Source organism: Aulonocara stuartgranti (genome assembly GCF_965226115.1).
Source record: "Aulonocara stuartgranti genome assembly, chromosome: 15".
Classification (NCBI taxonomy): domain Eukaryota; kingdom Metazoa; phylum Chordata; class Actinopteri; order Cichliformes; family Cichlidae; genus Aulonocara; species Aulonocara stuartgranti.
In genome coordinates, this window is record NC_138951.1 from 28,880,687 (window position 1) to 28,895,767 (window position 15,081).

General features: G+C 41.9%; 1 protein-coding gene across 3 annotated transcripts in view; it reads right to left on the reverse strand.

Moving 5' to 3' along the window:
• Positions 1-550: 550 nt before the first annotated feature.
• Positions 551-15,081, reverse strand: part of tnfrsf21 (tumor necrosis factor receptor superfamily, member 21) — a gene marked incomplete at its 3' end in the record, with an annotated part of 221,673 nt that continues 207,142 nt past the window's right edge. For all 3 annotated transcript variants that reach the window (XM_082505317.1, XM_082505315.1, XM_082505316.1), the window contains one exon: positions 551-2,792. In XM_082505317.1, coding sequence (XP_082361443.1) covers positions 2,628-2,792 — 165 coding nt within the window. The remainder of the gene's footprint in view (positions 2,793-15,081) is intronic.

Below are 15,081 nucleotides of genomic sequence, written 5' to 3' on the forward strand. Positions count from 1 at the left end.
TCTGAATATCTCAATAATCTTAGCTCAAACAGCTGCAAAACCTTTTTGCACAACATGGGGATGTTTAATACTATAAGATTAAGACATCAATGTGATTTTCTGAGTTTTCTTTCAATAGTTACAGCTATCTGTATGAAGTTGTACAGAAACTGTTTACAGTAGCCCCTCGCCACGCCGTTCACCTTTGGTGGTCTCGCTGTTTCGCGACCTTTTTTTTGGTGAATTTTGCCTTCTTATTATTTTTTTTCTTACAGAGCATTGTGTTCTGCATTCTAATTTGCTGTAGGCCATTGTCAGTCAATGTCATGCTGTGTTTCCTGTACAGTAAAAAATGCACTCAGCTTGATAAATGTATATAAATCTTTCATCGGTAGCAGAGTGACTCTCAAGTTCTGTACTGTTTCTCAAGTTTTCTCCCCAACAAACACAACAAGTAAAGTTGTGTTTGTCTCATACTGATAATGTTCCACTTTAAGCAGCAGTCCTGCAATATAATGTAAACACTGAAATTTACACAACACCTAGTCATTTAAATGGACACAATTACATGTAAATTTATGACAAATCTTTTAGCTTTAATTTGTGGATTTTAAGCAGTTACATAGTAATAAACTTACTGGTTACATGTGTGAAATTTGATGATCAGCCACTCAATCTGCATGTGCATCAGAAAATAAAAAGCTCACATCGTACAGTTATCTAGGATAAGGGCAATGGGCACGTCTAGGATTTGGGTTTGATTAACATGCACCACTTACCATGTTTTACAGTACCTACTTGCAGCACATGTATGGCAAAGCTTTAAAAAATGTATTCAAATTAATTTCTAAAATAAAATCCAGTAGTTTCTGCAAATATGTCAATTTAGCATGTGAATAAAATAAAACCAAGCCATGGCCTTGCATCACCAGTGATATGGTGGATGTTCAGATGTTGAGAAAGCTCACAGAGTCCTAGAACACAACCTTAAGTCTTTTTCATTCAGTCAGTATTTTTCATCTTTACCCTGGATTCGCATATCTCTGCCCTAGTAATGCCAGCCAGTGAGAGATCAGGCGTGCACCAAATGTTGATGTGTTTTGTTGAGTGGAACGTTGAGGGAACAGAAATTGCATTTTTTTTCTGTTACATCATGTAAAAGAGCCAACTAGACAGACTTCAAGTAGATTATGGAGTATGTATACGCTACATCCTGGTGAGCACATCTGTCTGAATGCTGGTGAAAGAAAAATGGAAACATTGTGACACAAATATAATAACCAATAAAATCAAATGTTAGTTATAAAACATTAAAGACAAATAAAGTACAACATCTCTCTCTTAATGGAAAATAGGATTAGTGCATCATTATGACATTTTCTCATCAACTAAATGATACAGGTAGCAAAATACTACCGCATGAAAAAGAAAAAAAATCTGTTGTATTTTATCATTTTTACTCTAGCAGTGAAACACTCAGGCAACTCTGTCTGATTGAAAACCACACTGACATGAACTCCAGAATGTATCAAGAACACTTTATCAACACTACATTTGTTGAGGCAACTAGGGGTAGCTAGTTGAGGTCTGCATGAGTGTACTAGTCCAAGTATTTTTCCTGCCCATGAATTCAAAGGTGGCTGAACCTTTGCAGACATGGTTTCAGTTCCAGAGAAGCAGACTGCGGCCGGTCAACGCAGTTAAGCTTCCCGTTTAGTTCAGCTTTTTTTTTTTTTCTCAAAAAGAGTTTTTGCAGAACCATATATCAGAACATTAGACAAAGTTTAGAAGGTCATTTTTTGAGCTATGGTTTTGGTTGCAGAAAAGCAGGACAACCATCTAAGTAATGCTGCTCCCTGCTGGTGGTTACAGTAAGAGGGAGGGAGGAACAAAGCTTTGGAAAGTTCAGGCACATGACTTACAGTTAAACCTACACCTGGGCAAAAATATTCTTTACAAGAACCCTAAAATTAAAGAATAATACCAGCATCATTTGAAGTTATAGCTTATTTACCTTTACCATGTTCATTGCTAAATGTAGCGTGTAACACTTGATCCATGTTAAAGGCATGAGAAGCCTGAACAACAGGGACAAACTACAACCCCCCCCACCACCACCACCACCAGACATGAAGGCATGAAGGCCATTTCAGATAAAGAAAGTGCTACGTGTGATTTTCTATGGAGTCCATTTACGTCTACGCTACTTTTCAACCCAGTATTCCTCTAAATTAGGAGGCTGTTAGGCTGTTGAGCCATTCTCTCTGTTAGATTGAGTTCATCGTGGTATAGGCTGGGTTGTTTTAAAGGAATCAGAATCAGAATCCTTTATTGATCCCTGGGGGAAATTATTTTTTGTACTTGTGTGTATTAGAAGAACAAGAAAAGGAATAAAGTAAAGATTTTAAAGAGTCACTGGAGGTAGCAGACACAGACCATGTTCAAATGAAGTGGCATGATGACAGCTTTTTAGATGAAATGCCACCCAAGACTTAACTGGAACACAACATTGTATTCATCCCTCGTACTTCTTTTTATTCTTGTGCCAACTCCAGTCTGTGCTGTTTCCTGATCTTTCCTCTGCTACAAGAGGTCAGGGAGATGGCTGTACACAGAGTCCAGCAGCTTCTGGCTGGCCTCCTGACTCTTCACTCCTGCAATCTCAAAGAGCCTGTCCAGTTTGTCCTCAGCGGCTGGGATCTGTTCGATGATATGCAACTCCTCTGGGTTGAGGATGTGCAGCATGTCGTCAAAGATGGGCTGCAGGTCACATGGGTCCAGACGCACCTGTCGGAGCACTGTGTCTTTCTTCTCTGAAAGACAAAAAAGAGACAAAGATTACCCTAAGCAATGTTCCCTCTAATTTTTCATGTGTCTGAGCGAACACACAAACTCCCTGAGCGATCCCTTGGACCACTGTGAGCAACAGCAGACGTGTGCACTGTGGTCACGCCAGCATCAAATCCATCCAAGTTACATGGTTTATTAAAATACTCAAATTACAGCATTTACATTTTACATGTTAGACTACTTTTAATTAACTGATTTAGCCCACTTAAAATGAAAATTAAAAAACAATCTTGTTCATGACCCATTTAGTATGTTAACACTATTGAAAGTAAAAATAACTTGAACTCCAATTTTGGAAACAACTGCCTTTCTTTTTTCTTTTTTAAATAAAGCTCTGACTTGTATTATGAGTATGAGTCTGTGGTCTGGCAGAGAGTCCTGTAAGTCTCTGTCTGTAAAATACAGTATATAATGACCAATGTTGGGCAATTAATTATATAGTTACTTCTTCAAAAAAGTTACTGAGTTATGCAAACAAAAAAAAAAAGTTTTTTGCCGATTGCCCATTATTTACCGAATAATGCAGCCAAGATGTTTTTTTAAATAAGCATTTCAAACTATTTACATAACAATCAAGTGTTCTGCATCAAATAATAATAATTTCTGTCCACTATGAGATAAAGGAGAACAACAGCCTGATACCTGTAGGCCTGACAACAGGAGATGTATCACTCCTGTAACACCTGTAACATTTAGCAGTTGCCTCATTGTTCTGACACACACAACAAAACGCTCACTATACTGTACCCCAAAGTGTAAAACATGACATTTCCTGTTCCCACTACGTGGCGCTGTCCCTGATGTCAAATATGGCAGTTGAAATATGTTCAGGGGTGGAGCCTTATCATATGTGTTCACTTTGGTCAAGGTCAGAAAATCTATGACAAAATGAGAGGCAATAAGATTTTCATGGCGAGTCATCGAAATTCGCCATGGCGCCACGGCCTCACCGTATTGTGAAAACTCAAAAGCTCCGCAATTTAACATGGCCCAGGTGTGTAGTTGACACTGACCAAAGATGAAGCTTATATGACCAAATCCCAAGGAGGAGTTCGAAAAAGTTCGAGGCATGGAAATGGCAAAATTAGAGCCAAAATGTCACATTCTCTTCCAAATGGCGGACTTCCTGTTGGGTTTGCGTCAATGGGCCCACAGACTTTTTTGTTCGTCTTGGCATGATACACATGTGTGCCAAATTTCATACATGTAGCTGAAACGATGTGGTCGTAGGGCTGCATTTAACAAGGCATAGGTGGCGCTGTAGAGCCATTTCCCAGTGCTCATATGTAAAACCATTAAAATACAAAATTTTTCACCAGACCTGGCATGTGTGCAAAATTTCATGAGTTTTTGAGCATGTTTAGGCCCTCAAAAAGGCCCTTGTTTGGGGTGAATAATAATAATAATTAAAGCTGCAAGCAGCGTTATGAGGGCCCTCGCACCCCCGGCACGTCGAGCCACTGCCAACACCTCAAACCGGCACGTCCGATGTGATGTCACATTGATGGATTTCATGCTTTTAATCACCAGCTAACATTTCATCTTATTCAACCAGGATTATAGTCATGCCACTAGGTGGCGCTCTAACCATTATTGACAAATAGCATAACAAACATTTCCAAGCTCGAGTCTCATCACACCTGCGACCTTTGGGAGAGATTGGACATTGTGTTTTTTAGTGACAGCAGATTACTGCTTTTTGCGAGTGATTGAAACTCTACGTGCCGCCATGACCACCCCGTTTCCCTGAACGGAAAAAGCTTCGCAATTTAACATCACAAAGGTCTTTAGATTCTACACACTGAAGAATGCTTCAATATGATGAAATCCCTTGGAGGAGTTCGTCAAAGTATGAGGCCTGAAAAGGGGGGAAAATGTCATCAAAATTACACATTAATTTTAAAATGGCTGACTTCCTGTTGGATTTGGGATATTGCTCCAAGAGACTTTTTTATACACCTTGATATCTTACACAAGCTTACCAAGTGTCAGACTCATAGATGAAACACAGAGCAGGGGCTGATGTTTTGAAATATTGTAGGGGGCGCTGTGGAGCCATTTTGCGCTATTCAAGGAAAATGGTTACATAACAACAATGCCTTCATCCATTTGGAGGTGTGTGCCAAATTTCAAGCCTCTATAAACTTTCCAAGCCCCTCAAAAGCCACTTCATCTTTCATGATGAACCGCGTTGCCACCAGGGTGCGCCGTTCAGTTTAAAGTCACAATTTTTGCACTGAAGCATCACGAGGGACTGATGGTGATATTCACCGCTTTTGAGGTGGCCACGATCAACCTGTGAAAATCAGTACAACAAAGTTAAAGCCATGACATTTCCTGTTGCCACTAGGTGGCGCTGTCCGTATTTCCGACAATGGGCATATCAATCTGTTCAGGGCGGGTCTGACATCATGCCTGTAAAGTCTGGTACTGATCAGACTGGATTTCATTGAGTTATACTAATTTGTTTCTTCATGGCGAGATATCAAAGTTCGCCATGCTGCTGGGGTCACACCCTTTCGTGAAAAGTCACAGTTTTCACTGTAACCCAAGACCAACTCCTTAAGGCTTTCCTGGAGAAATTTGAGGCTGCAGATGTCACCCATCACAATACTGTACCCCAAAGTGTAAAACATGACATTTCCTGTTCCCACTAGGTGGCGCTGTCCCTGGTGTCAAATATGGCAGTTGAAATATGTTCAGGGGTGGAGCCTTATCATATGTGTGCTCTTTGGTCCAGATCGGAACATGTATGACAGAATGAGAGGCAATAAGATTTTCATGGCGAGTCATCAAAATTCGCCATGGCGCCACGGCCTCATACTATTGTGAAAACTCAAAAGCTCCGCAATTTAACATGGCACAAGGGTGTAGTTGACACTGTCCAAATTTGAAGCTTATAGGACCAAATCCCAAGGAGGAGTTCGTTAAAGTTCGAGGCATGGAAATGGCAAAATTAGAGCCAAAATGTCACCTTCTCTTCCAAATGGCGGACTTCCTGTTGGGTTTGCGTCAATGGGCCCCCAGACTTTTTTGTTCGTCTTGGCATGATACACATGTGTGCCAAATTTCATACATGTAGCTCAAACGATGTGGTCGTAGGGCTGCATTTAACAAGGCATAGGTGGCGCTGTAGAGCCATTTCCCAGTGCTCATATGTAAAACCATTAAAACACAAAATTTTTCACCAAACCTGGCATGTGTGCAAAATTTCATGAGTTTTTGAGCATGTTTAGGCCCTCAAAAAGGCCCTTGTTTCGCCTGAATAATAATAATAATAATAAGAAACGGAGCAGATACAATAGGGCCTTCGCACTCTCGGTGCTCGGGCCCTAATAATAATAATAATAATAATAATAATAATAAGAAGAAGAAGAAACGGAGCAGATACAATAGGGCCTTCGCACTCTCAGTGCTCGGGCCCTAATTAAAGCTGCAAGCAGCGTTATGAGGGCCCTCGCACCCTGGCGTGTCGAGCCACGCCCAACACCTAAAACCAGCACGTCCAATGTGATGTCACATTGATGGAATTCATGCATTTAACCACCAGCTAACATTTCATCTCATTGAACCATGATTATAGTCATCCCACTAGGTGGCGCTCTAACTATTACTGACAAATGGCATAACAAACATTTCCGAGCTCGAGTCTCATCACACCTGCGACGTTTGGGAGAGATTGGATATTGTGTTTTTGAGTGACAGCAGATTACTGCTTTTTGGCGAGTGATTGAAACTCTAAGTGCCGCCATGACCACCCCGTTTCCCTGAACGTAAAAAGCTTCGCAATTTAACATCACAAAGGTCTTTAGATTCCACAAACTTCAGATCGGTCCAATCTGATGAAATCCCTTGGAGGAGTTCGTCAAAGTATGAAGCCTGAAAAGAGGGGAAAATGTCGCCAAAATTACACATTAATTTTAAAATGGCTGACTTCCTGTTGGATTTGGGATATTGCTCCAAGAGACTTTTTTGTACATCTTAATATCTTCCATGAGCTTACCAAGTTTCAGACTCATAGATAAAACACAGAGCAGGGGCTGATATTTTGAATCTTTGTAGGGGGCGCTGTGGAGCAATTTCGCGCTATTCAATGAAAATGATCACATGACAACAAAGCCTTCATACATTTGGGGGTGTGTGCCAAATTTAAAGCCTCTATAAACTTTCCAAGCCCCTCAAAAGCCACTTCATCTTTCATGTTGAACCGCGTTGCCACCAGGGTGCGCCGTTCAGTGTAAAGTCACAATTTTTGCACTGAAGCATCACGAGGGACTGATGGTGATATTCACCGCTTTTGAGGTGGCCACGATGAACCTGTGAAAATCAGTACAACAAAATTAAAGCCATGACATTTCCTGTGGCCACTAGGTGGCGCTGTCCGTATTTCCGACAATGGGCACGTCAATCTGTTCAGGGCGGGTCTGACATCATGCCTGTAAAGTCTGGTACTGATCAGACTGGATTTCATTGAGTTATACTAATTTGTTTCTTCATGGCGTGACATCAAAGTTCGCCATGCTGCTGGGGTCACACCCTTTGGCGAAAACTCACAGTTTTCACTGTAACCCAAGACCAACTCCTTAAGGCTTTCCTGGAGAAATTTGAGGCTGCAGATGTCACCCATCACTATACTGTACCCCAAAGTGTAAAACATGACATTTCCTGTTCCCACTAGGTGGCGCTGTCCTTGATGTAAAATATGGCAGTTGAAATATGTTCAGGGGTGGAGCCTTATCATATGTGTGCTCTTTGGTCCAGATCAGAACATGTATGACAGAATGAGAGGCAATAAGATTTTCATGGCGAGTCATCGAAATTCGCCATGGCGCCACGGCCTCATAGTATTGTGAAAACTCAAAAGCTCCGCAATTTAACATGGCACAAGGGTGTAGTTGACACTGTCCAAATTTGAAGTTTATAGGACCAAATCCCAAGGAGGAGTTCGTTAAAGTTCAAGGCATGGAAACGGTAAAATCAGACCCAAAATGTCACCTTCAATCCAAAATGGCGGACTTCCTGTTGGGTTTAGGACATTGCCATAATAGACTTTTTTGTTCGACTCTGAACGTTATATAGGTGTACCGACTTTCAAACGTGTAGGTCATACCCATACCGGGGGCTCGCGTTTTTCATTTTTCTAGGTGGCGCTACTGAGCTAATTTTCCCTGGCCATGTCTGGGAACATTAAAATACGTAAATTTTCACCAGACCTGACGCGTGTGCAAAATTTCATGAGTTTTCGAGCATGTTTAGGCCCTCAAACGGCCAATTCATTTGCCGGAATAATAATGATAATAATAATAATAATAATAATTAAAGCTGCAAGCAGCGTTATGAGGGCCCTCGCACCCCATCGCGTCGAGCTACGCCCAACACCTACAACCAGCACCTCCGATCTGATGTCACATTAATGACATTCATGCATTCAACCACCAGCTAACATTTCATCTCATTCAATCATGATTATAGTCGTCCCACTAGGTGGCGCTCTAACCATTACTGACAAATGGCATAACAAACATTTCCGAGCTCGAGTCTCATCACGCCTGCGACCTTTGGGACATATTGGACATTTTGATTTTGAGTGACAGCAGATTACTGCTTTTTGGCGAGTGACTGAAACTCCACATGCCGCCATGACCACCCCGTTTCCCTGAACGTAAAAACCTTCGCAATTTAACATCACAAAGGTCTTTAGATTCCACACACTGGAGATTGGTTCAATATGATGAAATCCCTTGGAGGAGTTCGTCAAAGAACGGTGCCTGAAAAGAGGGGAAAATGTCACAAAAATTACACATTAATTTTAAAATGGCTGACTTCCTGTTAGATTTGGGATATTGCTCCAAGAGACTTTTTTGTACATCTTGATATCTCCTATAAGCTTACCAGGTTTCAGACTCATACATAAAACACAGAGCTGGGGCTGTGGTTTTGAAATTTTGTAGGGGGCGCTGTGGAGCCATTTTGCGCTATTCAATGAAAATGATCACATAACAACAAAGCCTTAAGCACAATGGAGGTGTGTGCCAAATTTCAAGCCTCTATAAACTTTCCAAGCCCCTCAAAAGCCACTTCATTTTTCATGGTGAACAGCGTTGCCACCAGGGTGCGCCGTTCAGTTTAAAGTCACAATTTTTGCACTGAAGCATCATGAGGGACTGATGGTGATATTCACCGCTTTTGAGGTGGCCACGATGAACCTGTGAAAACCAGTACAACAAAATTAAAGCCATGACATTTCCTGTTGCCACTAGGTGGCGCTGTCCGTATTTCCGACAATGGGCACATCAATCTGTTCAGGGTGGGTCTGACATCATGCGTGTAAAGTCTGGTACTGATCAGACTGGATTTCATTGAGTTATACTAATTTGTTTCTTCATGGCGTGACATCAAAGTTCGCCATGCTGCTGGGGTCACACCCTTTCGCGAAAACTCACAGTTTTCACTGTAACCCAAGACCAACTCCTTAAGGCTTTCCTGGAGAAATTTGAGGCTGCAGATGTCACCCATCACTATACTGTACCCCAAAGTGTAAAACATGACATTTCCTGTTCCCACTAGGTGGCGCTGTCCTTGATGTCAAATATGGCAGTTGAAATATGTTCAGGGGTGGAGCCTTATCATATGTGTGCTGTTTGGTCCAGATCGGAACATGTATGACAGAATGAGAGGCAATAAGATTTTCATGGCGAGTCATCGAAATTCGCCATGGCGCCACGGCCTCATAGTATTGTGAAAACTCAAAAGCTCCGCAATTTAACATGGCACAAGGGTATAGTTGACACTGTCCAAATTTCAAGTTTATAGGACCAAATCCCAAGGAGGAGTTCGTTAAAGTACAAGGCATGGAAATGGTAAAATCAGACCCAAAATCTCACCTTCAATCCAAAATGGCGGACTTCCTGTTGGGTTTAGGACATTGCCATAATAGACTTTTTTGTTCGACTCTGAACGTTATATAGGTGTACCGACTTTCAAACATGTAGGTCATACCCATACCGGGGGCTCGCGTTTTTCATTTTTCTAGGTGGCGCTACTGAGCTAATTTTCCCTGGCCATGTCTGAGAACATTAAAATACGTAAATTTTCACCAGACCTGACGCGTGTGCAAAATTTCATGAGTTTTCGAGCATGTTTAGGCCCTCAAACGGCCAATTCATTTGCCGGAATAATAATAATAATAATAATAATAATTAAAGCTGCAAGCAGCGTTATGAGGGCCCTCGCACCCCCGGCACGTCGAGCCACTGCCAACACCTCAAACCGGCACGTCCGATGTGATGTCACATTGATGGATTTCATGCTTTTAATCACCAGCTAACATTTCATCTTATTCAACCAGGATTATAGTCATGCCACTAGGTGGCGCTCTAACCATTATTGACAAATAGCATAACAAACATTTCCAAGCTCGAGTCTCATCACACCTGCGACCTTTGGGAGAGATTGGACATTGTGTTTTTTAGTGACAGCAGATTACTGCTTTTTGCGAGTGATTGAAACTCTACGTGCCGCCATGACCACCCCGTTTCCCTGAACGTAAAAAGCTTCGCAATTTAACATCACAAAGGTCTTTAGATTCTACACACTGAAGAATGCTTCAATATGATGAAATCCCTTGGAGGAGTTCGTCAAAGTATGAGGCCTGAAAAGGGGGGAAAATGTCATCAAAATTACACATTAATTTTAAAATGGCTGACTTCCTGTTGGATTTGGGATATTGCTCCAAGAGACTTTTTTGTACATCTTGATATATTACACAAGCTTACCAAGTGTCAGACTCATAGATGAAACACAGAGCAGGGGCTGATGTTTTGAAATATTGTAGGGGGCGCTGTGGAGCCATTTTGCGCTATTCAAGGAAAATGGTTACATAACAACAATGCCTTCATCCATTTGGAGGTGTGTGCCAAATTTAAAGCCTCTATAAACTTTCCAAGCCCCTCAAAAGCCACTTCATCTTTCATGATGAACCGCGTTGCCACCAGGGTGCGCCGTTCAGTTTAAAGTCACAATTTTTGCACTGAAGCATCACGAGGGACTGATGGTGATATTCACCGCTTTTGAGGTGGCCACGATGAACCTGTGAAAACCAGTACAACAAAGTTAAAGCCATGACATTTCCTGTTGCCACTAGGTGGCGCTGTCCGTATTTCCGACAATGGGCACATCAATCTGTTCAGGGCGGGTCTGACATCATGCCTGTAAAGTCTGGTACTGATCAGACTGGATTTCATTGAGTTATACTAATTTGTTTCTTCATGGCGTGACATCAAAGTTCGCCATGCTGCTGGGGTCACACCCTTTCGCGAAAACTCACAGTTTTCACTGTAACCCAAGACCAACTCCTTAAGGCTTTCCTGGAGAAATTTGAGGCTGCAGATGTCACCCATCACTATACTGTACCCCAAAGTGTAAAACATGACATTTCCTGTTCCCACTAGGTGGCGCTGTCCCTGGTGTCAAATATGGCAGTTGAAATATGTTCAGGGGTGGAGCCTTATCATATGTGTTCACTTTGGTCAAGGTCAGAAAATGTATGACAAAATGAGAGGCAATAAGATTTTCATGGCGAGTCATCGAAATTCGCCATGGCGCCACGGCCTCATAGTATTGTGAAAACTCAAAAGCTCCGCAATTTAACATGGCACAAGGGTGTAGTTGACACTGTCCAAATTTGAAGGTTATGAAATGAAACCCCAAGGAGGAGTTCGTTAAAGTTCGAGGCATGGAAATGGCAAAATTAGAGCCAAAATGTCACCTTCTCTTCCAAATGGCGGACTTCCTGTTGGGTTTGCGTCAATGGGCCCACAGACTTTTTTGTTCGTCTTGGCATGATACACATGTGTGCCAAATTTCATACATGTAGCTCAAACGATGTGGTCGTAGGGCTGCATTTAACAAGGCATAGGTGGCGCTCTAGAGCCATTTCCCAGTGCTCATATGTAAAACCATTAAAATACAAAATTTTTCACCAAACCTGGCATGTGTGCAAAATTTCATGAGTTTTTGAGCATGTTTAGGCCCTCAAAAAGGCCCTTGTTTGGGGTGAATAATAATAATAATAATAATAATAATAATAATAATAATAAGAAACGGAGCAGATACAATAGGGCCTTCGCACAGTCAGTGCTCGGGCCCTAATAATAATAATAATAATAATAATAATAATAATAATAATAATAATAATAAACAGAGCAATTACAATAGGGCCTTCGCACTGTCAGTGCTCGGGCCCTAATTAAAGCTGCAAGCAGCGTTATGAGGGCCCTCGCACCCCGGCGTGTCGAGCCACGCCCAACACCTAAAACCAGCAAGTCCGATGTGATGTCACATTGATGGAATTCATGCATTTAACCACCAGCTAACATTTCATCTCATTGAACCATGATTATAGTTGTCCCAATAGGTGGCGCTCTAACTATTACCGACAATTGGCATACCAAACATTTCCGAGCTCGAGTCTCATCACACCTGAGACGTTTGGGAGAGATTGGACATTGTGTTTTTGAGTGACAGCAGATTACTGCTTTTTGGAGAGTGATTCAAACTCTAAGTGCCGCCATAACCACCCCGTTTCCCTGAATGTAAAAAGCTTCGCAATTTAACATCACAAAGGTCTTTAGATTCCACAAGCTGCAGATCGGTCCAATCTGATGAAATCCCTTGGAGGAGTTCGTCAAAGTATGAAGCCTGAAAAGATGGGAAAATGTCGCCAAAATTACACATGAATTTTAAAATGGCTGACTTCCTGTTGGATTTGGGATATTGCTCCAAGAGACTTTTTTGTACATCTTAATATCTTCCATGAGCTTACCAGGTTTCAGACTCATACATAAAACACAGAGCAGGGGCTAATAATTTGAAATTTTGTAGGGGGCGCTGTGGAGTCATTTCTCGCAATTCAATGAAAATGATCACATGACAACAAAGCCCTCGTCACATTGGAGGTGTGTGCCAAATTTCAAGCCTCTATAAACTTTCCAAGCCCCTCAAAAGCCACTTCATCTTTCATGGTGGACCGCGTTGCCACCAGGGTGCGCCGTTCAGTTTAAAGTCACAATTTTTGCACTGAAGCATCACGAGGGACTGATGGTGATATTCACCGCTTTTGAGGTGGCCACGATGAACCTGTGAAAATCAGTACAACAAAATTAAAGCCATGACATTTCCTGTTGCCACTAGGTGGCGCTGTCCGTATTTCCGACAATGGGCACATCAATCTGTTCAGGGCGGGTCTGACATCATGCCTGTAAAGTCTGGTACTGATCAGACTGGATTTCATTGAGTTATACTAATTTGTTTCTTCATGGCGTGACATCAAAGTTCGCCATGCTGCTGGGGTCACACCCTTTCGTGAAAAGTCACAGTTTTCACTGTAACCCAAGACCAACTCCTTAAGGCTTTCCTGGAGAAATTTGAGGCTGCAGATGTCACCCATCACTATACTGTACCCCAAAGTGTAAAACATGACATTTCCTGTTCCCACTAGGTGGCGCTGTCCTTGATGTCAAATATGGCAGTTGAAATATGTTCAGGGGTGGAGCCTTATCATATGTGTTCACTTTGGTCAAGGTCAGAAAATGTATGACAAAATGAGAGGCAATAAGATTTTCATGGCGAGTCATCGAAATTCGCCATGGCGCCACGGCCTCATAGTATTGTGAAAACTCAAACGCTCCGCAATTTAACATGGCACAAGGGTGTAGTTGACACTGTCCAAATTTGAAGGTTATGAAATGAAACCCCAAGGAGGAGTTCGCAAAAGTTCGAGGCATGGAAATGGCAAAATTAGAGCCAAAATGTCACCTTCTCTTCCAAATGGCGGACTTCCTGTTGGGTTTGCGTCAATGGGCCCCCAGACTTTTTTGTTCGTCTTGGCATGATACACATGTGTGCCAAATTTCATACATGTAGCTCAAACGATGTGGTCGTAGGGCTGCATTTAACAAGGCATAGGTGGCGCTGTAGAGCCATTTCCCAGTGCTCATATGTAAAACCATTAAAATACAAAATTTTTCACCAGACCTGGCATGTGTGCAAAATTTCATGAGTTTTTGAGCATGTTTAGGCCCTCAAAAAGGCCCTTGTTTGGGGTGAATAATAATAATAATAATAATAATAATAATAATAATAAGAAACGGAGCAGATACAATAGGGCCTTCGCACTCTCGGTGCTCGGGCCCTAATAATAATAATAATAATAATAATAATAATAATAATAAACAGAGCAATTACAATAGGGCCTTCGCACTGTCAGTGCTCGGGCCCTAATAATAATAATAATAATAAACAGAGCAATTACAATAGGGCCTTCGCACTGTCAGTGCTCGGGCCCTAATAATAATAAACAGAGCAATTACAATAGGGCCTTCGCACTATCAGTGCTCGGGCACTAATAATAAGAAACGGAGCAGATACAATAGGGCCTTCGCACTCTCGGTGCTCGGGCCCTAATAATAATAATAATAATAATTAAAGCTGCAAGCAGCGTTATGAGGGCCCTCGCACCCCCGGCACGTCGAGCCACTGCCAACACCTCAAACCGGCACGTCCAATGTGATGTCACATTGATGGATTTCATGCTTTTAATCACCAGCTAACATTTCATCTTATTCAACCAGGATTATAGTCATGCCACTAGGTGGCGCTCTAACCATTATTGACAAATAGCATAACAAACATTTCCAAGCTCGAGTCTCATCACACCTGCGACCTTTGGGAGAGATTGGACATTGTGTTTTTTAGTGACAGCAGATTACTGCTTTTTGCGAGTGATTGAAACTCTACGTGCCGCCATGACCACCCCGTTTCCCTGAACGGAAAAAGCTTCGCAATTTAACATCACAAAGGTCTTTAGATTCTACACACTGAAGAATGCTTCAATATGATGAAATCCCTTGGAGGAGTTCGTCAAAGTATGAGGCCTGAAAAGGGGGGAAAATGTCATCAAAATTACACATTAATTTTAAAATGGCTGACTTCCTGTTGGATTTGGGATATTGCTCCAAGAGACTTTTTTGTACATCTTGATATCTTACACAAGCTTACCAAGTGTCAGACTCATAGATGAAACACAGAGCAGGGGCTGATGTTTTGAAATATTGTAGGGGGCGCTGTGGAGCCATTTTGCGCTATTCAAGGAAAATGGTTACATAACAACAATGCCTTCATGCATTTGGAGGTGTGTGCCAAATTTCAAGCCTCTATAAACTTTCCAAGCCCCTCAAAAGCCACTTCATCTTT